The following is a 26,825-nucleotide window of genomic DNA, read 5'->3' as shown; positions in this document are numbered from 1 at the left end:
TATATACACAGTGATGTCACTGTACAGGAATTATATACACAGTGATGTCACAGTACAGGAATTAGATACACAGTGATGTCACAGTACAGGAATTATATACACAGTGATGACACAGTACAGGAATTATAGACACAGTGATGTCACAGTACAGGAATTATATACACAGTGATGTCACAGTACAGGAATTATATACACAGTGATGTCACAGTACAGGAATTATATACACAGTGATGACACAGTACAGGAATTATATACACAGTGATGTCACCGTACTGGAATATACACAGTGATATCACAGTGCAGGAATTATATGCACAGTGATGTCACCGTATAGGAATTATATACACAGTGATGTCACAGTGCAGGAATTATATACACAGTGATGACACAGTACAGGAATTATATACACAGTGATGTCACAGTACAGGAATTATATACACATTGATGTCACAGTACAGGAATTATATACACAGTGATGACACAGTACATGAATTATATACACAGTGATGTCACAGTACAGGAATTCTATACACAGTGATGTCACAGTACAGGAATTCTATACACAGTGATGTCACTGTACAAGAATTATATACACAGTGATGACACAGTACAGGAATTATAAACACAGTGATGACACAGTGCAGGAATTATATACACAGTGATGTCACAGTACAGGAATTATATACACAGTGATGTCACAGTACAGGAATTATATACACAGTGATGACACAGTACAGGAATTATATACACAGTGATGTCACAGTACAGGACTTATACACACAGTGATGTCACCGTCCAGGAATTATATACACAGTGATGACACAGTACAGGAATTATATACACAGTGATGTCACAGTACAGGAATTATATACGCAGTGATGTCACAGTACAGGAATTATATACGCAGTGATGACACAGTACAGGAATTCTATACGCAGTGATGTCACAGTACAGGAATTCTATACGCAGTGATGTCACTGTACAGGAATTATATACACAGTGATATCACTGTACAGGAATTATATACACAGTGATGTCACAGTACAGGAATTATATACACAGTGATGTCACTGTACAGGAATTATATACACAGTGATGTCACAGTACAGGAATTAGATACACAGTGATGACACAGTACAGGAATTAGATACACAGTGATGTCACAGTACAGGAATTATATACACAGTGATGACACAGTACAGGAATTATATACACAGTGATGTCACAGTACAGGAATTATATACACAGTGATGTCACAGTACAGGAATTATATACACAGTGATGACACAGTACAGGAATTATATACACAGTGATGTCACAGTACAGGAATTATATACACAGTGATGTCACAGTACATGAATTATATACACAGTGATGACACAGTACAGGAATTATATACACAGTGATGACACAGTGCAGGAATTATATACACAGTGATGACACAGTGCAGGAATTATATACACAGTGATGACACAGTACAGGAATTATATACACAGTGATGACACAGTACAGGAATTATATACACAGTTATGACACAGTACAGGAATTATATACACAGTGATGACACAGTACAGGAATTATATACACAGTGATGTCACAGTACAGGAATTATATACACAGTGATGACACAGTACAGGAATTATATACACAGTGATGTCACAGTACAGGAATTATATACACAGTGATGTCACAGTTCACGAATTATATACACAGTGATGTCACAGTACAGGAATTATATACACAGTGATGACACAGTACAGGAATTCTATACACAGTGATGTCACAGTACAGGAATTCTATACACAGTGATGTCACAGTACAGGAATTATATACACATTGATGTCACAGTACAGGAATTATATACACAGTGATGTCACAGTACAGGAATTATATACACAGTGATGTCACTGTACAGGAATTATATACACAGTGATGTCACAGTACAGGAATTAGATACACAGTGATGACACAGTACAGGAATTATATACGCAGTGATGTCACAGTACAGGAATTATATACGCAGTGATGTCACAGTACAGGAATTATATACACAGTGATGACACAGTACAGGAATTCTATACACAGTGATGTCACAGTACAGGAATTCTATACACAGTGATGTCACAGTACAGGAATTATATACACATTGATGTCACAGTACAGGAATTATATACACAGTGATGTCACAGTACAGGAATTATATACACAGTGATGTCACTGTACAGGAATTATATACACAGTGATGTCACAGTACAGGAATTAGATACACAGTGATGACACAGTACAGGAATTAGATACACAGTGATGTCACAGTACAGGAATTATATACACAGTGATGTCACAGTACAGGAATTATATACACAGTGATGACACAGTACAGGAATTATATGCACAGTGATGTCACAGTACAGGAATTATATACACAGTGATGACACAGTACAAGAATTATATACACAGTGATGTCACAGTACAGGAATTATATACACAGTGATGTCACAGTACATGCATTATATACACAGTGATGACACAGTACAGGAATTATATACACAGTGATGTCACCGTACTGGAATATACACAGTGATATCACAGTGCAGGAATTATATGCACAGTGATGTCACCGTATAGGAATTATATACACAGTGATGTCACAGTGCAGGAATTATATACACAGTGATGACACAGTACAGGAATTATATACACAGTGATGTCACAGTACAGGAATTATATACACAGTGATGACACAGTACAGGAATTATATACACAGTGATGTCACAGTACAGGAATTATAGACACAGTGATGTCACAGTACAGGAATTATAGACACAGTGATGTCACAGTACAGGAATTATATACACAGTGATGTCACAGTACAGGAATTCTATTCACAGTGATGTCACAGTACAGGAATTATATATACACAGTGATGTCACGGTACAGGAATTATATACACAGTAATGTCACGGTACAGGAATATACACAGTGATGTCACAGTACAGAAATTATATACCCAGTAATGTCACAGTGCAGGAATTATATACACAGTGATGACACAGTACATGAATTATATACACAGTGATGTCACAGTACAGGAATTATATACACAGTGATGTCACAGTACAGGAATTCTATTCACAGTGATGTCACAGTACAGGAATTATATATACACAGTGATGTCACAGTACAGGAATTCTATTCACAGTGATGTCACAGTACAGGAATTCTATACACAGTGATGTCACTGTACAAGAATTATATACACAGTGATGACACAGTACAGGAATTATAAACACAGTGATGACACAGTACAGGAATTATATACACAGTGATGTCACAGTACAGGAATTATATACACAGTGATGTCACTGTACAAGAATTATATACACAGTGATGACACAGTGCAGGAATTATATACATAGTGATGACACAGTACAGGAATTATAGACACAGTGATGTCACAGTACAGGAATTATATACGCAGTGATGTCACAGTACAGGAATTACATACGCAGTGATGTCACAGTACAGGAATTATATACACAGTGATGTCACTGTACAGGAATTATATACACAGTGATGTCACAGTACAGGAATTATATACACAGTGATGACACAGTGCAGGAATTATATACACAGTGATGACACAGTATAGGAATTATATCCACAGTGATGTCACAGTACAGGAATTATATACGCAGTGATGACACAGTATAGGAATTATATACGCAGTGATGTCACAGTACAGGAATTATATACACAGTGATGACACAGTGCAGGAATTATATACACAGTGATGACACAGTACAGGAATTATATACACAGTGATGTTACAGTACAGGAATTATATACACAGTGATGACACAGTACAGGAATTATATACACAGTGATGACACAGTACAGGAATTATATACACAGTGATGTCACAGTACAGGAATTATATACACAGTGATGACACAGTACAGGAATTATATACACAGTGATGTCACAGTACAGGAATTATATACACAGTGATGACACAGTACAGGAATTATATACACAGTGATGACACAGTACAGGAATTAAATACACAGTGATGACACAGTACAGGAATTATATACACAGTGATGTCACAGTACAAGAATTATATACACAGTGATGACACAGTACATGAATTATATACTCAGTGATGGCACAGTGCAGGAATTATATACACAGTGATGACACAGTACAGGAATTATATACACAGTGATGACACAGTACAGGAATTATATACACAGTGATGGCACAGTGCAGGAATTATATACACAGTGATGACACAGTACAGGAATTATTTACACAGTGATGACACAGTACAGGAATTATATACACAGTGATGTCACAGTACAGGAATTATATACACAGTGATGTCACAGTACAGGAATTATATACACAGTGATGACACAGTACATGAATTATATACACAGTGATGTCACAGTACAGGAATTATATACACAGTGATGTCACAGTACAGGAATTATATACACAGTGATGACACAGTACATGAATTATATACACAGTGATGGCACAGTGCAGGAATTATATACACAGTGATGTCACAGTACAGGAATTATATACACAGTGATGACACAGTGCAGGAATTATATACACAGTGATAACACAGTACAGGAATATACACAGTGATGTCACAGTACAGGAATTATATACACAGTGATGTCACAGTGCAGGAATTATATACACAGTGATGACTCAGTACAGGAATTATATACACAGTGATGTCACAGTACAGGAATTATATCCACAGTGATGACACAGTATAGGAATTATATACACAGTGATGTCACAGTACAGGAATTATATACACAGTGATGACACAGTACATGAATTATATACACAGTGATGACACAGTACATGAATTATATACACAGTGATGTCACAGTGCAGGAATTATATACACAGTGATGTCACAGTACAGGAATTATATACACAGTGATGACACAGTACAGGAATTATATACACAGTGATGACACAGTACAGGAATTATATACACAGTGATGACACAGTACAGGAATTATATACACAGTGATGTCACAGTACAGGAATTATATACACAGTGATGTCACAGTACAGGAATTATATACACAGTGATGACACAGTACATGAATTATATACACAGTGATGGCACAGTGCAGGAATTATATACACAGTGATGACACAGTACAGGAATTATATACACAGTGATGTCACAGTACAGGAATTATATACACAGTGATGTCACAGTACAGGAATTATATACACAGTGATGACACAGTACATGAATTATATACACAGTGATGGCACAGTGCAGGAATTATATACACAGTGATGTCACAGTACAGGAATTATATACACAGTGATGACACAGTACAGGAATTATATACACAGTGATGTCATAGTACAGGAATTATATACACAGTGATGTCACAGTACAGGAATTATATACACAGTGATGTCACAGTACAGGAATTATATACACAGTGATGACACAGTACATGAATTATATACACAGTGATGACACAGTATAGGAATTATATACACAGTGATGTCACAGTACAGGAATTATATACACAGTGATGACACAGTACATGAATTATATACACAGTGATGGCACAGTGCAGGAATTATATACACAGTGATGACACAGTGCAGGAATTATATACACAGTGATGTCATAGTACAGGAATTATATACATAGTGATGACACGGTACAGGAATTATATACACAATGATGTCACGGTACAGGAATTATATACACAGTGATGACACAGTACAGGAATTATATACACAGTGATGACACAGTACAGGAATTATATACACAGTGATGTCACAGTATAGGAATTATATACACAGTGATGACACAGTACAGGAATTATATACACAGTGATGTCACAGTAGAGGAATTATATACACAGTGATGTCACAGTACAGGAATTATACACACAGTGATAACACAGTACAGGAATTAAATACACAGTGATAACACAGTACAGGAATTATATACACAGTGATGTCACAGTACAGGAATTATATACACAGTGATGACACAGTACAGGAATTATATACACAGTGATGACACAGTACAGGAATTATATACACAGTGATGACACAGTACAGGAATTATATACACAGTGTTGTCACAGTACAGGAATTATAGACACAGTGATGTCACAGTACAGGAATTATAGATACAGCGATGACACAGTGCAGGAATTATATACACAGTGATGTCACAGTACAGGAATATACACAGTGATGTCACAGTACAGGAATTATATACACAGTGATGTCACAGTGCAGGAATTATATACACAGTGATGACTCAGTACAGGAATTATATACACAGTGATGTCACAGTACAGGAATTATATCCACAGTGATGACACAGTATAGGAATTATATCCACAGTGATGTCACAGTACAGGAATTATATACACAGTGATGACACAGTATAGGAATTATATACACAGTGATGACACAGTACAAGAATTATATACACAGTGATGTCACAGTACAGGAATTATATACACAGTGATGTCACAGTACAGGAATTATATACACAGTGATGACACAGTGCAGGAATTATATACACAGTGATGACACAGTATAGGAATTATATCCACAGTGATGTCACAGTACAGGAATTATATACACAGTGATGACACAGTATAGGAATTATATACGCAGTGATGTCACAGTACAGGAATTATATACACAGTGATGACACAGTGCAGGAATTATATACACAGTGATGTCACAGTACAGGAATTATATACACAGTGATGTCACAGTACAGGAATTATATACACAGTGATGACACAGTACAGGAATTATATACACAGTGATGACACAGTATAGGAATTATATCCACAGTGATGTCACGTTACAGGAATTATATACACAGTGATGACACAGTATAGGAATTATATACACAGTGATGACACAGTGCAGGAATTATATACACAGTGATGTCAGAGTGCAGGAATTATATACACAGTGATGACACAGTATAGGAATTATATCCACAGTGATGTCACGTTACAGGAATTATATACACAGTGATGACACAGTATAGGAATTATATCCACAGTGATGTCACGTTACAGGAATTATATACACAGTGATGACACAGTATAGGAATTATATACGCAGTGATGTCACAGTACAGGAATTATATACACAGTGATGACACAGTACAGGAATTATATACACAGTGATGTCACAGTACAGGAATTATATACACAGTGATGTCACGTTACAGGAATTATATACACAGTGATGACACAGTATAGGAATTATATACGCAGTGATGTCACAGTACAGGAATTATATACACAGTGATGACACAGTACAGGAATTATATACACAGTGATGTCACAGTACAGGAATTATATACACAGTGATGACACAGTACAGGAATTATATACACAGTGATGACACAGTACAGGAATTATATAAACAGAGATGTCACAGTACAGGAATTATATACAGTCATGGCCAAAAGTATTGAGAATGACACCAAAATTATATTTTCACATGATCTGCTGGCCTCTGGTTTTTATTAGTGTTTGTCTGATGTTTATATCACATACAGAAATATAATTGCAATCATATTATGAGTACCAATAGGTTATATTGACAGTTAGAATGAGTTAATGCAGCAAGTCAATATTTGCAGTGTTGCCCCTTCTTCTTCAAGACCTCTGTAATTCTCCCTGGCATGCTCTCAATCAACTTTTGGACCAAATCCTGACTGATAGCAGTCCATGCTTGCATAATCAATGCTTGCATTTTGCCAGAATTTGTTGGTTTTTGTTTGTCCACCCGTCTCTTGATGATTGACCACAAGTTCTCAATGGGATTAAGATCTGGGGAGTTTCCAGGCCATGGACCCAAAATCTCTATGTTTTGTTCCATGAGCCATTTAGTTATCACCTTTGCTTTATGGCAAGGTGCTCCATCATGCTGGAAAAGGCATTGTTGGGCGCCAAACTGCTCTTGGACGGTTAGGAGATGTTGCTCTTGGAGGACATTCTGGTACCATTCTTTATTCATGGCTGTGTTTTTAGGCAAGACTGTGAGTGAGCCGATTCCCTTGGCTGAGAAGCAACCCCACACATGAATGGTTTCAGGATGCTTTACAGTTGGCATGAGACAAGACTGGTGGTAGCGCTCACCTCTTCTTCTCCGAATAAGCTGCTTTCCAGATGTCCCAAACAATCGAAAAGGGGATTCATCAAAGAAAATGACTTTGCCCCAGTCCTCAGCAGTCCACTCCCTGTAACTTTTGCAGAATATCAGTCGGTCCCTGATGTTTTTTCTGGAGAGAAGTGGCTTCTTTGCTGCCCTCCTTGAAACCAGCCCTTGCTCAAAGAGTCTCCGCCTCACAGTGCGTGCAGAAGCACTCACACCAGCCTGCTGCCATTCCTGAGCAAGCTCGGCACTGCTGGTAGTCCGATCCCGCAGCTGAAACAGTTTTAAGATACGGTCCTGGCGCTTGCTGGTCTTTCTTGGGCGCCCTGGAGCCTTTTTGACAACAATGGAAGCTCTCTCCTTGAAGTTCTTGATGATGCGATAGATTGTTGACTGAGGTGCAATCTTTGTAGCTGCGATACTCTTCCCTGTTAGGCCATTTTTGTGCAGTGCAATGGTGGCTGCACGTGTTTCTTTAGAGATAACCATGGTTAACTGAAGAGAAACAATGATACCAAGAACCAGCCTCCTTTTAAAGTGTCCAGTGATGTCATTCTTACTTAATCATGACTGATTGATCGCCAGCCCTGTCCTCATCAACACCCACACCTGTGTTAATGGATCAATCACTAAAACGATGTTAGCTTCTCCTTTTAAGGAAGGACTGCAATGATGTTGAAATGTGTTTTGGGGGTTAAAGTTCATTTTCTGGGCAAATATTGACTTTGCGAGTACAGTAATTGCTGTTAAGCTGATCACTCTTTGACATTCAGGAGTATATGCAAATTGCCATTACAAAAAATGAAGCAGTAAACTTTGGAAAAATTACTATTTGTCTCATTCTCAATACTTTTGGCCATGACTGTACACAGTGATGACACAGTACAGGAATTATATACACAGTGATGACACAGTACAGGAATTATAAACACAGTGATGACACAGTACAGGAATTATATACACAGTGATGACACAGTACAGGAATTATATACACAGTGATGTCACGTTACAGGAATTATATACACAGTGATGACACAGTATAGGAATTATATCCACAGTGATGTCACGTTACAGGAATTATATACACAGTGATGACACAGTACAGGAATTATATACACAGTGATGACACAGTACAGGAATTATAAACACAGTGATGACACAGTACAGGAATTATATACACAGTGATGACACAGTACAGGAATTATATACACAGTGATGTCACGTTACAGGAATTATATACACAGTGATGACACAGTATAGGAATTATATCCACAGTGATGTCACGTTACAGGAATTATATACACAGTGATGACACAGTATAGGAATTATATACGCAGTGATGTCACAGTACAGGAATTATATACACAGTGATGTCACAGTACAGGAATATACACAGTGATGTCACAGTACAGGAATTATATACACAGTGATGACACAGTACAGGAATTATATACACAGTGATGACACAGTACAGGAATTATATAAACAGAGATGTCACAGTACAGGAATTATATACACAGTGATGTCACAGTACAGGAATTATATACACAGTGATGACACAGTACAGGAATTATATACACAGTGATGACACAGTATATGAATTATATACACAGTGATGACACAGTACAGGAATTATAAACACAGTGATGACACAGTACAGGAATTATATACACAGTGATGACACAGTACAGGAATTATATACACAGTGATGTCACAGTACAGGAATTATATACACAGTGATGTCACAGTACAGGAATTATATACACAGTGATGACACAGTATAGGAATTATATACACAGTGATGACACAGTACAGGAATTATAAACACAGTGATGTCACAGTACAGGAATTATATACACAGTGATGACACAGTATAGGAATTATATACACAGTGATGACACAGTACAGGAATTATATACACAGTGATGACACAGTACAGGAATTATATACACAGTGATGACACAGTATAGGAATTATATACACAGTGATGACACAGTACAGGAATTATATACACAGTGATGTCACAGTACAGGAATTATATACACAGTGATGTCACAGTATAGGAATTATATACACAGTGATGACACAGTACAGGAATTATATACACAGTGATGTCACAGTACAGGAATTATATACACAGTGATGACACAGTACAGGAATTATATACACAGTGATGACACAGTACAGGAATTATATACACAGTGATGTCACAGTACAGGAATTATATACACAGTGATGTCACAGTACAAGAATTATATACACAGTGATGACACAGTGCAGGAATTAGATACACAGTGATGTCACTGTACAGGAATTATATACACAGTGATGACACAGTACAGGAATTATATACACAGTGATGTCACAGTACAAGAATTATATACACAGTGATGACACAGTGCAGGAATTATATACACAGTGATGTCACAGTACAAGAATTATATACACAGTGATGTCACAGTACAGGAATTATATACACAGTGATGACACAGTACAGGAATTAAATACACAGTGTTGACACAGTACAGGAATTATATACATAGTGATGACACAGTACAGGAATTATATCCACAGTGATGTCACAGTACAGGAATTATATACACAGTGATGACACAGTACAGGAATTATATACACAGTGATGACACAGTACATGAATTATATACACAGTGATGTCACAGTACAGGAATTATATACACAGTGATGACACAGTACAGGAATTATATACACAGTGATGACACAGTACATGAATTATATACACAGTGATGGCACAGTGCAGGAATTATATACACAGTGATGACACAGTGCAGGAATTATATACACAGTGATGTCACAGTATAGGAATTATATACACAGTGATGTCACAGTACAGGAATTATATACACAGTGATGTCACAGTACAGGAATTATATACACAGTGATGTCACAGTACAGGAATTATATACACAGTGATGACACAGTACAGGAATTATATACACAGTGATGACACAGTGCAGGAATTATATACACAGTGATGTCATAGTACAGGAATTATATACATAGTGATGACACGGTACAGGAATTATATAAACAATGATGTCACGGTACAGGAATTATATACACAGTGATGACACAGTACAGGAATTATATACACAGTGATGACACAGTACAGGAATTATATACACAGTGATGACACAGTACAGGAATTATATACACAGTGATGTCACAGTACAGGAATTATATACAGAGTGATGTCACAGTAGAGGAATTATATACACAGTGATGTCACAGTACAGGAATTACACACAGTGATAACACAGTACAGGAATTAAATACACAGTGATGACACAGTACAGGAATTATATACACAGTGATGTCACAGTACAAGAATTATATACACAGTGATGACACAGTGCAGGAATTAGATACACAGTGATGTCACTGTACAGGAATTATATACACAGTGATGACACAGTACAGGAATTATATACACAGTGATGTCACAGTACAAGAATTATATACACAGTGATGACACAGTGCAGGAATTATATACACAGTGATGTCACAGTACAAGAATTATATACACAGTGATGTCACAGTACAGGAATTATATACACAGTGATGACACAGTACAGGAATTAAATACACAGTGTTGACACAGTACAGGAATTATATACATAGTGATGACACAGTACAGGAATTATATCCACAGTGATGTCACAGTACAGGAATTATATACACAGTGATGACACAGTACAGGAATTATATACACAGTGATGACACAGTACATGAATTATATACACAGTGATGTCACAGTACAGGAATTATATACACAGTGATGACACAGTACAGGAATTATATACACAGTGATGACACAGTACATGAATTATATACACAGTGATGGCACAGTGCAGGAATTATATACACAGTGATGACACAGTGCAGGAATTATATACACAGTGATGTCACAGTATAGGAATTATATACACAGTGATGTCACAGTACAGGAATTATATACACAGTGATGTCACAGTACAGGAATTATATACACAGTGATGTCACAGTACAGGAATTATATACACAGTGATGACACAGTACAGGAATTATATACACAGTGATGACACAGTGCAGGAATTATATACACAGTGATGTCATAGTACAGGAATTATATACATAGTGATGACACGGTACAGGAATTATATAAACAATGATGTCACGGTACAGGAATTATATACACAGTGATGACACAGTACAGGAATTATATACACAGTGATGACACAGTACAGGAATTATATACACAGTGATGACACAGTACAGGAATTATATACACAGTGATGTCACAGTATAGGAATTATATACACAGTGATGACACAGTACAGGAATTATATACACAGTGATGTCACAGTAGAGGAATTATATACACAGTGATGTCACAGTACAGGAATTACACACAGTGATAACACAGTACAGGAATTAAATACACAGTGATGACACAGTACAGGAATTATATACACAGTGATGTCACAGTACAGGAATATACATAGTGATGTCACAGTACAGGAATTATATACACAGTGATGACACAGTACAGGAATTATATACACAGTGATGACACAGTACAGGAATTATAGACACAGTGATGTCACAGTACAGGAATTATATACACAGCGATGTCACAGTACAGGAATTATATACACAGTGATGACACAGTACAGGAATTATATACACAGTGATGTCACAGTACAGGAATTATATACACAGTGATGTCACAGTACAGGAATTATAGACACAGCGATGACACAGTACAGGAATATACACAGTGATGTCACAGTACAGGAATTATATACACAGTGATGTCACAGTGCAGGAATTATATACACAGTGATGTCACAGTACAGGAATATACACAGTGATGTCACAGTACAGGAATTATATACACAGTGATGTCACAGTGCAGGAATTATATACACAGTGATGACACAATACAGGAATTATATACACAGTGATGACACAGTACAGGAATTATATACACAGTGATGTCACAGTACAGGAATTATATACACAGCGATGTCACAGTACAGGAATTATATACACAGTGATGACACAGTACAGGAATTATATACACAGTGATGTCACAGTACAGGAATTATATACACAGTGATGACACAGTACAGGAATTATATACACAGTGATGTCACAGTACAGGAATTATATACACAGCGATGTCACAGTACAGGAATTATATACACAGTGATGACACAGTACAGGAATTATATACACAGTGATGTCACAGTACAGGAATTATATACACAGCGATGTCACAGTACAGGAATTATATACACAGTGATGACACAGTGCAGGAATTATATACACAGTGATGTCACAGTACAGGAATTATATACACAGTGATGACACAGTGCAGGAATTATATACACAGCGATGTCACAGTACAGGAATTATATACACAGTGATGACACAGTGCAGGAATTATATACACAGTGATGTCACAGTACAGGAATTATATACACAGTGATGACACAGTGCAGGAATTATATACACAGCGATGTCACAGTACAGGAATTATATACACAGTGATGACACAGTACAGGAATTATATACACAGTGATGACACAGTGCAGGAATTATATACACAGCGATGTCACAGTACAGGAATTATATACACAGTGATGACACAGTGCAGGAATTATATACACAGCAATGTCACAGTACAGGAATTATATACACAGTGATGACACAGTGCAGGAATTATATACACAGTGATGTCACAGTGCAGGAATTATATACACAGTGATGACACAGTATAGGAATTATATACACAGTGATGACACAGTACAGGAATTATATACACAGTGATGACACAGTACAGGAATTATATACACAGTGATGACACAGTATAGGAATTATATACACAGTGATGTCACAGTACAGGAATTATATACACAGTGATGACACAGTACAGGAATTATATACACAGTGATGACACAGTACAGGAATTATATACACAGTGATGTCAAAGTACAGGAATTATATACACAGTGATGACACAGTACAGGAATTATATACACAGTGATAACACAGTACAGGAATTAAATACACAGTGATGACACAGTACAGGAATTATATACACAGTGATGTCACAGTACATGAATTATATACACAGTGATGTCACAGTACAGGAATTGTATACACAGTGATGTCACAGTACATAAATTATAAAAATAATACTAATGTTACAGCTCATAGCAGCCTATCATATTCTAGTTCATTTTTACAGATCCTCTTGGAAATAAAAAGCAGCTATTGAAATTAATTGCTTTAGGTAACCGCTCTGCTTTTACTCTTCAACAGTTTTGATAAATCTCCCACAAAAACAATAAATACCTAGGGAGTGGAATCTTTTCTTGAATGTAATAGACCGTTTAAAATGTTTGCACATTTGCAAACTGTAAAGGTTTGTTCATATATTGAATATTTGCTATGTATTTTGTTAGCGAAAAATCTGCTGCATAATGTAATAGTAGCTAAATACATGAGACTTTAACAAATCCCATGGTGTAGAAAATTTCTGTTCAATAATTGACACGCTGTTCAAATTTTAAATTCCAAAACATGTCCATTCTTTTTTGAGGAATTCATCATGGATTTTACCTTTTGCAGCAAAAAAGGGTGAAATCTGCAAAAGATTCATCCAAAATTTGCAAATAACACACATGAATTTCGCTATGGATTGTGTAAAAAATATACAGCACAAAAATCCACAGTAAGGCTATATTCACATATGTTGGGTTTTTCAGTATTTTTTGCTGCAGATTTTTATGCAAATTTTCAGTTGCGTTTTGCAGTACCAGCAAAGTTTATGAGAAACCAGAATTCTCTGTTCACACATCTTGTTATTTTTTTTGCTTCGTATTTTCCGCCTTGGTTGTGTTTTTGGAAAATAGAGCATGTCACTTCTTTCAGCGTTTTTTACCCATAAGAAGTAATTGGTGGTGACAAAAACGCTGAAAAAACGCACCAAGATTTGCATCAGCATTTTTTCCGTGTTTTTGATGGTAAAATAGAATGGGGTTCTTTTTTTCACACAACTTTATGTACATGCATAAATAGAGACAGAAGGAGAGTGAAAAAAACGTTGAAAAAATGCACAAAAAAACGCAGCAAAAAACGCAGCAAAACCTTCGTTTTTGACGCAGCTGATTTCCTGCCAGAGATAAGATTTGCTGCAGATTTGTGACGTAAAAAATACCCAACATGTGTGAACATAGCCTAAGTCTTCAACATACCGTAATAGCATTCTATAGCAGCAGCTAATAACTTTTACAGTATAATGTATATATGATATAAATTTGGATGTTTTTGTCTTTTTTTTTTCATTAAAGGATGTCTCAATCTTGGAATATAAAGCCCCACATTTAGCCGCGCTGGCTTTGGCCTCCGTATGTCTGTTAAATCGAGAGTCTAAGCTTGTACTGGACGTAGCATGTGGTACTGGACGAGCAGCTGAAGAGGTACAAAAATGTTACCTGCACTACTCATTATAGCCACTAGGGGGCCAGTGTTTTTTCTATATACTGTAGTTATCACAAAACTTAAAAGTCTGAAATTATGGCAGGTTGCGTATAATTTGGAAAATATTGGTTAAAGTGTCTCTGCAAAATCTGCAACTATTAAGTAAGGAACAAATGTAACATTCATGAAAAAGTCTTAAAAACATATTTTAAAAAAAGTATTAATTTGTATTATCACCATATATATTTATATAGTGTAGATACTCACAACATGTTGTCTATTTATTTATAAAATTTCCAGCTCCATTCTGTCTCCAACATTTAGTGAAGGTTACATCTCAGGGACTTCACATTTTTCACTTTTATAGAGGACATGTCACCACTTTTCATCAATAATATGAACACAGGGCAGTGTACAGGATCTCTAGACAATAGTAGGGGTTACCTCTTTCCTTTTTATAAATTGTTCTACGTAAGAGGCCCAAAATCTTTCCAGTTTCCAGAGCAAATATTGTTTTCAGGAATGCCACTCTGGATTGCCAAGTCACTGTCAGCGCTCCTACATCAGTGCCATCTACAAATCTTCATACAGAGGCCGGACTGGAGATCCTCAGTCTAATGCAAAATCTGTAAGGGTATGTGCACACATCAACTTTTAGATGGCAAGTTTTTCATGGAGAAGACACTTTAGAAGAATGCTGGCTGTGTTTTTCCTGAAGCGTCTTTGCCTGACTTTTTGAGGCGGCGTTGTTTTTTTTGTACTTCTATGTATAAAATAGTAAGTGGCTTCCAACAGAACAATGGTCAGATCACTTCTTTTTACCGTTTCACATCTTTGGAAGCCTGAAATGCTTAAAAGAAGCTCCAAAGACTGAACACAAGGAAAGCAACTCATTTTTATATTGCAGTGCATATGTTCAGGCTTGGACTGGCACACAGGGGAACAGGAGAATTCCCCGGTGGGCCCCTGTGCACGAGTGAGCCACTTATCCCCCAACAAGAGCAGTACTTGGTCCGATACATTTAATTCACTTTGTGCAGAAAAATCAGCATCTCATCATTCATTCAACAAACGACCTAGTATACTATTATGTAAAAGCAGAGGTAAATTTATGAATGAGCGTAATGTAATACTTGTATGTAGCTGAACAGTGGGCCCTTACTGGTGGGCCCTTCCAACCCCAGTCCAATTCTGAATATGTTCATTCTTTTTAATGTTCATTTAGTGCTTTTTCAGGTGGATTAAGGAGCCTACCCACCTGAAAAAGATGTGTTCACATGATTCCTTCCCTTACGAGGTGGGGCATGAAAAGCAGAACCTGTTTTCCTAGTGGTTTATCATAGGATAATGGAATAATAACTCTCTTATCCATTATTGATTATACTGGCAGGGGCTTTCGTCATTGATTATGCAAAGCTGAGCTCATCTTATCGTGTTCAGTAACATCACACGTTAGATTTTTTTAGACATAGATTTTAATTTACAGCTTCAGCTTTGGCCCTGTCTGGGGATTAGTTTAATAGACTCTATCCTGTAGGTAACCCCACAGACAAGTCACACTGTGGAGGCCACAATCCTTTGCTCACCGTATGTACTACTGTGAATGCCGCATGAATTTGGCACAGAGACACCTGCAACGTATGGCAAGTCACACTGTCTGGGTGAAAGAAGCAATACTCTCACTTGTGATCGGGTAATTGTGCATAAAACTGCTGGTTGTCCATGTACATGGCTCAGTGTACATTTTCATCAAGAATATTAGACTCTAATCTAAGTACCCATAGACGACCACAAGGCCCCGATTTTGTGCTGTTGGTGCAGCTCATGTGAATTTTCTATGTGTCAGCACCTATTTGTCACGGTCTCCACACTTTCCTTGTCTGCTGTGTTACTATTGTGTGGAGGCTGTCAGTCTGTTTTGGTTTTGCTGGGTTGTTTCTGCAATCATCTGTGTTCACCTCCCTTGATTAGTCTTCTACTTAAGCATGCTAGCTCCTTCACCCAGTGTCAATTGTACACTTGCTGTTGCCTGTGTAGGACTGATCTCTCTGTGCCTCACTATTTTCCCTTACCTGGATTTTGACCATTTGCTTGTTATCTGACTACTCTTCTGTCTGCTCCCTTTGTACTGCGCCATTTTCCTGGACTTGACTTTGGATTGTTTGACCTCCCTCTATTTATCCAGTAAGTAGCACTTACATAATATTTCTTTCAGCAATATTAGTCTCTTCTCTTCTGAGACTGTTATTTCTGCAGTGACTCGCGTCACACTATTGTTTTGAAAATGAACACCACCAGTTAGATCCGCAATTCATCGGACATAATGTATCGAAATGGGTCTAAATGGACATCTATGCTCATATCCAGTAGCTAATTGCATTATGCCCCGTCCTTCCGTCTATCCCCCTGTAATAGGGGAGAAGTTGTCCAAACACCCTCTCTGGAGACTTCTCTAATGTTGTTGTATGGAATTGCTATTTTCTGTGACATAGTTATATGATTTTACAGTCATTAGTCTGCAAGCGGCTTGTTGGCCTAGGCAGGATTCACAGTTAGTGGCAGCCCAGGTGGGGAGGCGCTACTGGGCATTTGTACAGGAAGCTAGTTTATGTCAGTCAGTGATGGAGTTGAGCTGTTGAAGTAGCCAGGATTTTCAGATAGCTACAGGCCACAAGTGAAAGTGTGCTGTGATAAAGAATTGAAGAGTTAAAATGCAGAACGGTGTTACAGAAGCCAGTTACCATCTAATGGCCGGAAAACAGAGACAGGGAAGGAAGTCACAGCAACACACATTGACCCATGTGACCAATGTACAAGGGGATACTTCACTGACAGTGAGTGTCTGCAGTGGCATCAAATAGAGCTGATGGAGGTGGGATTTCCGTAGGCAGCTAGTGTGAAGTGGGCTACTGACAATATGTCAAACCGGCCCTGGAGGAGTAAGTGAATCTTTATCTGATCAGGAAGAAGCATGGAGTACTGCACCGTAGTGTGGTATATTGACAGTGGTAGAAGAAAGACACTGTCCCTCTGATACTGTAATGAACATCATCATTATGCCATTTGTAAAGAAACTAAGATATGTCCTCTGCCTTATGTGGAAGAAATGGTTAAAGAAATGCATGCCGTTTATCAGATTTGGAGAATGTTATCAAGAACTCAAGTAAAGCTGTTTTTAACTATTAAAATGGTTGTTGGTTTCCGATTCATCAATGGAAGTTGAGGTTCCCATTCCAACATAACACTTGTGGCGTGAAAAGGAGTAAGCAACAAGTCCCCAAGAAGCATACGCACACTCAGGGGGAACCTTAGCAGGGTGTTCTTGGAGGTTGATAGTAATGTTGGCCAAATTCCTCCCTTACACCCTGCCTATAACTCCTGCACAACTGACACTGGTTAACTACAAAGATCCCACAATGGTATCCTATATAATATAACTAGGTCAAAAACTCATCCATAATACTGCAACATTTATTTCACGGGCAGGTATTACCCAGAAAACATATGAATATGTTAGACCATAAAAATTATAACTTTGTGCACACGGTACATAATAATGCTCAGCGGGATGCTTTTGCTTCAATTAAACGTACATCACCCGACACCTGTAGAGCCTCTAATTAAATGTGGAACTGATGTATATACCCCACAGATACTAAATACCAGTATGCTCCCTGAAGAAAGGATGAAACGTGCATCGGGGAGGCAGGTCGGCACCAGCGTACACCACACACAAGGTAATGCATAATGCAGTATTTATGGTGATGTGTAATTCATGTTAAGGGCACAGTGCAATAGCAGATGTTTTTGCACAATCTTGTTCACCTACCCCATCAAAGGTTATGCACACGGTGCATCAATGTGGTCGTACCTCTTTTTATATACCAGATACTGTGCATTCTAGGACAATAGCGATTATAGGTTGACCACCTTCTTTCACTGTGTATACTATATTTAAATTTATATTTATGCTATGCTTACCCTTTACACATATTATTCATAGACTGGTTTGTATACAAGGTTGTGGCTTTCTGGTGCATACCTCCTTATGTTGTGAAGCACTCTGTTTTTTAATTGTATTTTATTAATAATTTTTTCATAATAAAGCTAGAATTTTTATGGTCTAATAAACTCGAATATTCTCTGGGTAATCCCCGCCTGTGAAATAAATGTTACACAACTGACACTTATGTAGCTTCAGGTGAACAGATTTCAGTACACACTGATGTGCATCTCCTGAGATGATCTTTGCATCGATTTCCTCACAGCCCTCATAATTAACTCCTGGAGGATTGCAATAACAATGGGTGTCCAGACACATAAATATCTATTTTTTGAGCCACGCATTGTGTATTAAGCCACCTCCACACCAATGCATTTATACTTGTTACGAATCGTGGTTCTGTGCTCACACCCGGGAATGGAGCAGATCCGGTGCTATGCTACTCCAGTTGCAAGCGCCGCCATTGTCCTGACCCGGAGGTGGAGCTACTAGACGTGCAGGGAAACAGTCCCAATCTTGCGGAGCATCGCGTTCTGGTGTTGTGGGATGTGAGGACGCAGGATGCTGTTGTGTCTAGTTCTGAGCAGTGGTGGGATTATGTTCCATCTGCTGCTGGGGCTGTCAGGGAGTGGCTGTCTGGGGATGATTGGGAGGTAATCAGCACCTGATCATTAGGCAGGCTATTTAACCTTGCTCCCTGCTCAGTCCCTTGCTGTTTATTGCAGTTCCCTATGTGCTTGGTGGTGAGTGGTGCTAGCATTAGGTTTGCTATCTTTTCACGGGTTTTCTCATTTTCTCTTCTGATTTTACTTTCTGGGGTTCCTACAGAAGTATTCACCTGGTCCTTGACTAGGCACCAGCCACGTCACCAGTTGTCCGGTGACAGCAGGCCTGGGAAGGGTTCTACCAAAGTCCCCCTTCCATTTACTGGGAGCTGGGTGAAGAGTATTCCCGGCCCTCAAGTGCTTGCATAGCTGGGCAGCTTGTGTCAAGTGCATCTTTGGCTAAGCCTCTGCTGGTTTGGTGCCGGTCTTGCTGGGTCCCTCTGCGAAGCGCAAAACAATACTGCTTTTTGATGGAGTGGAAGGTCTGGAAATTGACCTGCAAAACAGTACTGTGTTTCTATGAATGCGACAGTGTGTACAGAGGCCTCCATTGTCTCTATTCTTTTGTTGCATTGAACATGGCCTATTGGATACAATCATATAGAACAGTACTGCCCTCCACAAAGAAGCCACTTGACTGACAGGGAAGGATACAATGGGCCTCATTCATTTCTTACACTAGTATTTAAAATGAGCTCTGATTGGTTGCTATGAGCAACAAGGGCAGATTTATTGTAAGATAGTTGTGATGAATGAGCCTCTATAGGGATTATCCTGTATAGACTACACAATGGAAACGGGGATGTTACTGTTCCTATGCTCCCTGAGCCTTTTTGTATCTAGCGGGGTTTTGGGCTCCCGTAGGCACTAGGGCTCGGGTGCGACGGCCACTTGTGCACCACGTGAAGCAGCGCATTTGTCTCCATTACTGTGCCAGTTGCCATCACCACATGCGTCTGATTGTTATTACTGTATGTAGCTACATAACCTGTTATTCAGGGAATTGACCCCGATACCTGGATACCCATGTCTGTCAATAGTCATGAGTGAGAGTAACTCCTACTGCATGCACATACTTGCCAACAAACCTGATATTGCCAGGATTGTCACCCCAAACTCGACCATACAATGTGTGGGGCTTAGCAAAGTGATGTGCAAAAGTAGGTGTTTTGGGGGAATTCATGAGCAGTAGAGAGGTTACTTCTAAAATGCCATGTTGTACAATGAAAAGTGATAAAAAAAAAAATCCTGGTTATGTGATGGTCACCAGAGAACTTAAACTGGGGGTCTTCTCCTCAAATGATGGAGGACAGATTTATATTTTCTGGATATAATGAAGTCCCTGAAAAAAATGTTCCCCTTTTTTTTCTATAAATTTGCTGTTACTATAATATGCTTCCAAGCCTGGTGGTCTAACAAGCTTAAAAAATCATATACAAGGTATATTAGAAGCCTGCAATACATAACCTTTATTTGTTAAATAGTGGATCACCCCTTTAAGGGCTCTGAAGTGCCTGCTGCAACCTTTTTGTGACATTTGGTGGGAGATACAAGCCTCTAATATTGACCATAAATTTCAGAAAAACTGTATGTCATAACTTTAGTATCTACGTTCACCCCACCATGCAGAATTTATTATCATGCCAATATTTTGTGCTTTAAATCCACATTGCTGACAACTGTTGTCTCAGTGCCATCCCTCAATGTAAAGCTTATGACCCATGAAATGGATTTTCCTTTGCGTCTGCGAAACCTATAATCAGGCCTGGATGTGCATGACTAGCAAAGGGAATCGCTGTGCATTTCTTTCTTTACAGCCTCAGGCAAAATCCATAATGAAAGCTGAAGAAATCTTTTTCACGTTTGTTCTTGCGTTTAGCAATTATTGTCACTTGTCTTTCCTTAAATTGGTTTAATCTGTGCTGTGTTACTTCAGTGAAAAACTGGCTTGTTGGAAGCATTTCTAAATATAAAATTCCCACTACATTTGTCTGACTGATTCACCACAGGTTCTGAGCATCCTTCTACACCTGACAGCAATGAGGGGCTCAGCTAATTGTTACAGCACCCGATTTTCTAAATCCCCCAAGAACTGACTTTTCCAGGGGTACTATTAGTACATGGCAGTGTTACGGGAGCAGTGTGTTTGGTAGCTTGGCAGCTTTTAATTCGGCTTCTACAGACAGACTTAGTGCTAGCCACTCCATCTACCAGATCCCAGGGCCTCTTGACTCACACAGAAGCCTCTGGGTTGGGTCAACAGAGTAGCTGCTGGCTGGTGGAGCCAGCCGGCAGAAGATGATCAGAAAGCCGCATCAATGCTAGGAAGTCTGGAACAAGAACAAACATTAGGCAGAAGAGTGGTTGAAATATAGGCCGAGGTCAAACAACAGGAATCAACTATCCATCATAAACACTGCATGTGTAAAAAAAAAAAAAAAAAAAAAAAAAAAAAAAAAAAAACCTCAGCACTGACCGGTTCCACCATCCCTGCAGCCATTGCGGAATGTGACTTTAGAAGCCTGGTCGAGCCAGAAGTCTCGGTCCAGGGTAAAAAGGGCTAAAGAAGATGCATTCGACCGGGGAAGGTTAAAAGAAGAGGCACGGAGGACCAAACGTTGGGCTGCGGGGCCGGCAAAACAATGAGTGGTGAGGTAGTATTATTTTTTTACCTTCTGAAGGACTGCTAATGTATAGCAAAATGGTGGCCTCAGCTGGCTGCCATATTGCTGAGATCACGCAGAGCAAAATTGCAAAAATCCATATTTAGGAGAATACGAATGTTTGTATTCAATTCAACTCAAATTAATTCACCCATCTCTAATGCTGAGTGCTCCGGTAGGAGAGCTTGGGTTTTCAACTGTAGCTGATAAGGGTCTGTTTATTGGCTATTGCCTGTTTATGTCTTTCTATCAGGAAGCTGAACATTATGTGCCCTCTCAGATCAGTGCTGGAAGCACAATCATACCATTTTCTTTGTGATTGAGCAGCTTTGACTGACCGATAAGTATACTACCATAGCATCAAGTAGAACCGCAAAGTGCTATCACCTGCCAGGTTCAGGCAAAATAGAGCATGGGGTGCCACATGAGTGTCCCAGGGTGTCAGCACCCCCTCCAACCTAGAGAAATCCCAGGTAGACCTCTTATAGACATGGACATCTATGGATTTCAATAAAGGATATTCATTCTAAAGTGATGGGGAAATTGTGTGCAGGTCAGATTGTTTTTGCTCCCTATCTGATAGCTCATATTATATGGGTAGAGACCCTGATTCCAGCAATGTGTCACTAACTTTACTGGGTCCTGCAGTTTTCATTAAAAACATTTTTATCTGCTGAAGATCTAGCAGTTCTCTGAATGTTGAGCTGTGTATAACCCCGCCCCACCATGGATTGGCAGCTTTCTGTGTACACTGTGCATATGCAGAAAGCTGCCAATCAGTGGTGTGGGTGGAGATAGGGGTGGGATTGGACTATCTGAGAGCAGGCCAAATAGTACTCTAGTGATACTGTACCGCAACGCGGCTCCTACAGTGGCCTGTGGTCAGTGTGCCCGCTATTAAAGACCATGAATATTCCCATGGGTTTTAGTGAATATTCATGCACTTTAATAGCGGGCACACAGACCACTGGCCGCTGTAGGAACCGCGCTGCAGGTGCAGTGTGCACGCTCTTAGAGAGAATGAATGGTCACTGCTCCCCATGCATACAGTCCCGGCGTGGGGAACAGTGACTCTTCTGGCACAGCATCTCAGTGTGAGGGCACATGGCATCACTGCTATGAGCAGCTTATACTGTGAGATCAGTGCTGGCAGCAGAGCAGGACACAGCGCTGGAACACAGGGAAGTAAGGTGAGTAGAAATAGTGTTTGTTTTTTTGTGTGCAGTATGAGATGGGGGGTGCCAAGCATACCAGGAAGAGGGATGAGGGGGGCCATACATACCAGGAAGAGGGATAAGGGTGCCAATCATACCAGGAAGAGGGATGATGGATGCCATGTATACTTGGATGATGGGTGCCATGCATACTTGGATGATGGGTGCCATGCATACTTGGATGATGGGTGCCATGCATACCAGGATGATGGGTGCCATGCATACCAGGATGAGGGGTGCCATTCATACCAGGATGGGGATCAAGCAGGGCCGACTCCAGGTTTTTGTGGGCCCTGGGCAAAAGAGTCTCAGTGGGCCTCCTTAACACATACCATGATTCATGATGCAAAGATACGGCAGAGAAATATAGGTATAGTACAATGCCAAATATTTCACTTACTGCAGTGCTTACATTACATGAGTGATATCTATTGTAAATTCTACACTATCTCAGAAACCAGCAAATCCTCACAGTGCAGACTGGTCAGTATAGTCCTCCATACAATATAATGAGCACCATATAATGCTCAATACAGAATAATGGACCCCATATAATTCCCCATACAGAATAATGGACCCCATATAATTCTCAATACAGAATAGTGGCCCCCCCATATAATGCTCCATCCAGAATACTGGCCCCCATATAATGCCCCATCCTGTATGGCCCCTCATATAATGCCTCATCCTGTATGGCCCCTCATATAATGCCCCATCCTGTATGGCCCCCATATAATGCCCCATCCTGTATGGCCCCCATATAATGCCCCATCCTGTATGGCCCCCATATAATGCCCCATCCTGTATGGCCCCCATATAATGCCCCATCCTGTATGGCCCCCATATAATGCCCCATACTGTATGGCCCCCATATAATGCCCCATGCATGCATACATAAAAAATAAAAAAATCAAATCCTCACCTCACATCTCCTGCTGCCGCTGCTCTGCTCCCGCTACTCTGCTTCGGACTCCTCAGCGTCGCTGTCTTCCCCTCTCTTTGCTGCACTGTGACTGCTCAGCAGAGGGTGCGGTGGAAAGACGTCATCGCGCCCTCAGACATGAGGAGTCAGTCAGGAGACGCGGAAGCGACAGGACCTGCTGCGGGGGCACGGGGAGAGGTAAGTATAGTGCTGGGGTCCTGAGCAAGCGGGGGGGGATAGCAGTTGCGGGGGTGCTGGCACCCGACTCCTCCGCTCACAAGCCCCATAGCGCGCCGGGGTGCCCGACAGTGAGTGGGCCCCCTCGCCTGCTCAGGGCCCCGGCACTTGCCCGGGTGTGCCGGGTGCTGACGCCGGGCCTGGGATCAGGGGTGCCATGCATACCAGGATGGTAATGAGGGGTACCATGCATACCAAGAAGGGGATGAAGGGTGATATGCATACCAGGATGGGGATGAGGGGTGCCATGCATACCAGAATGGGGATGGGGGCCACGTATAACAGGAAGGAAGGGCCATATATACCAGGATGGAGGATATTAACAGAATTGGGGGACATTACCCCTATACCAGTGTCAGCAGCAGATCCCCTCCCCCATAACAGTGCATCATGACCATATTTTTTGCTGAATTTTTTTTTGCTATTTTCCTCCTCTAAAACCTAGGTGCGTCTTATGGTCCGGTGCGTCTTATAGTCCGAAAAATACGGTAACTATACTAAGCAGCCCAGTAAGTGACACATCTCTGGAATTAGGGTTTTTGCCATTACATTATGTCGCTCTCAGATTAGGGGAAAAACCTGGTGACCAATTCCCATTACCAAATCACAAACTCAACTCTGTACCATCTGTAATTTTATGAACTGCTTTTTCTAATGTTTTTTTTCTGCAAGTCAACTGCATGGAAAAATAGATGTAATGACAATGTGTTTGCATCCCATTTGTAAACTTGCCTGCAGTTGTCATACATTACATCCCAGTTTTGATGCATTCCTCATGGGCTGAACACATCTGCTACTAAATGTACCCTTAAACTAATACCAAATTCACTTCGCATCTGCTATGAGGTCAGTAAAATTACTACCATGCTAATGTCTACATCTACGTGATGGAATGCCTCTAATAAGCCTTTTCCTGAGCATAGGTTTGATATTAGTGCTACATGCAATACCATGATGCTCTCTTACTTCATTATTAGCACTTCATTAATACTTTACAGTATAGTCCCGTACAGTAGGATTTTCATTCCTTAGGGAGGTTAATTCGTTTTATAATATTTTATAGATGACGGTGCTTCGTTTTTCTGATACAAACCCTCCAAATTACCTTCTCGCCTAGCTCAGCCATATTTCATGCGAAGGGAATAGGAGGTGACCTGGAGTTCTTGGCAGTGGCTGTTGCATAGTGAACGGAGGTGTACTGTTAAGCTACATTCAATGTTTATATCCAACCATAGCTAATAACAGCTGATCTACAGGGGGGGACATGTGTCAGATCACAACAATCTGATATTGATGATGTATCCTAAAAAATCCCTAAATGATAAAATATGCCTGTTTCCACCACAAGTGGAAGTGCACTGAGGACAGATTACTTACATTCTGTACAATGGGAACTGTTTAAATGGGATGTCTGGAGAAATTCTAAAAAGAGTTAATTGTATCTTTACTAAATGTTTTGTTTTTTTTAATTTA

The 26,825-nt window shown here is 39.4% G+C and overlaps 1 protein-coding gene across 2 annotated transcripts in view; it reads left to right on the top strand.

Moving 5' to 3' along the window:
* Positions 1-26,825, top strand: part of METTL27 (methyltransferase like 27) — a 208,007-nt gene that overhangs the window by 161,312 nt on the left and 19,870 nt on the right. The window contains exon 3 of one of the 2 annotated variants that reach the window (XM_073667588.1): positions 15,579-15,707. The exons of the other annotated variant lie outside the window; for it this stretch is intronic. Coding sequence (XP_073523689.1) covers positions 15,579-15,707 — 129 coding nt within the window. The remainder of the gene's footprint in view (positions 1-15,578; positions 15,708-26,825) is intronic. 2 annotated transcript variants of the gene reach the window in all.

Source organism: Phyllobates terribilis, unplaced genomic scaffold (assembly GCF_046119375.1).
Source record: "Phyllobates terribilis strain yellow unplaced genomic scaffold, ASM4611937v1 Scaffold_2__4_contigs__length_985480577, whole genome shotgun sequence".
Taxonomy (NCBI): Eukaryota; Metazoa; Chordata; class Amphibia; order Anura; family Dendrobatidae; genus Phyllobates; species Phyllobates terribilis.
This window is presented reverse-complemented; position numbering and strand designations above follow the sequence as displayed.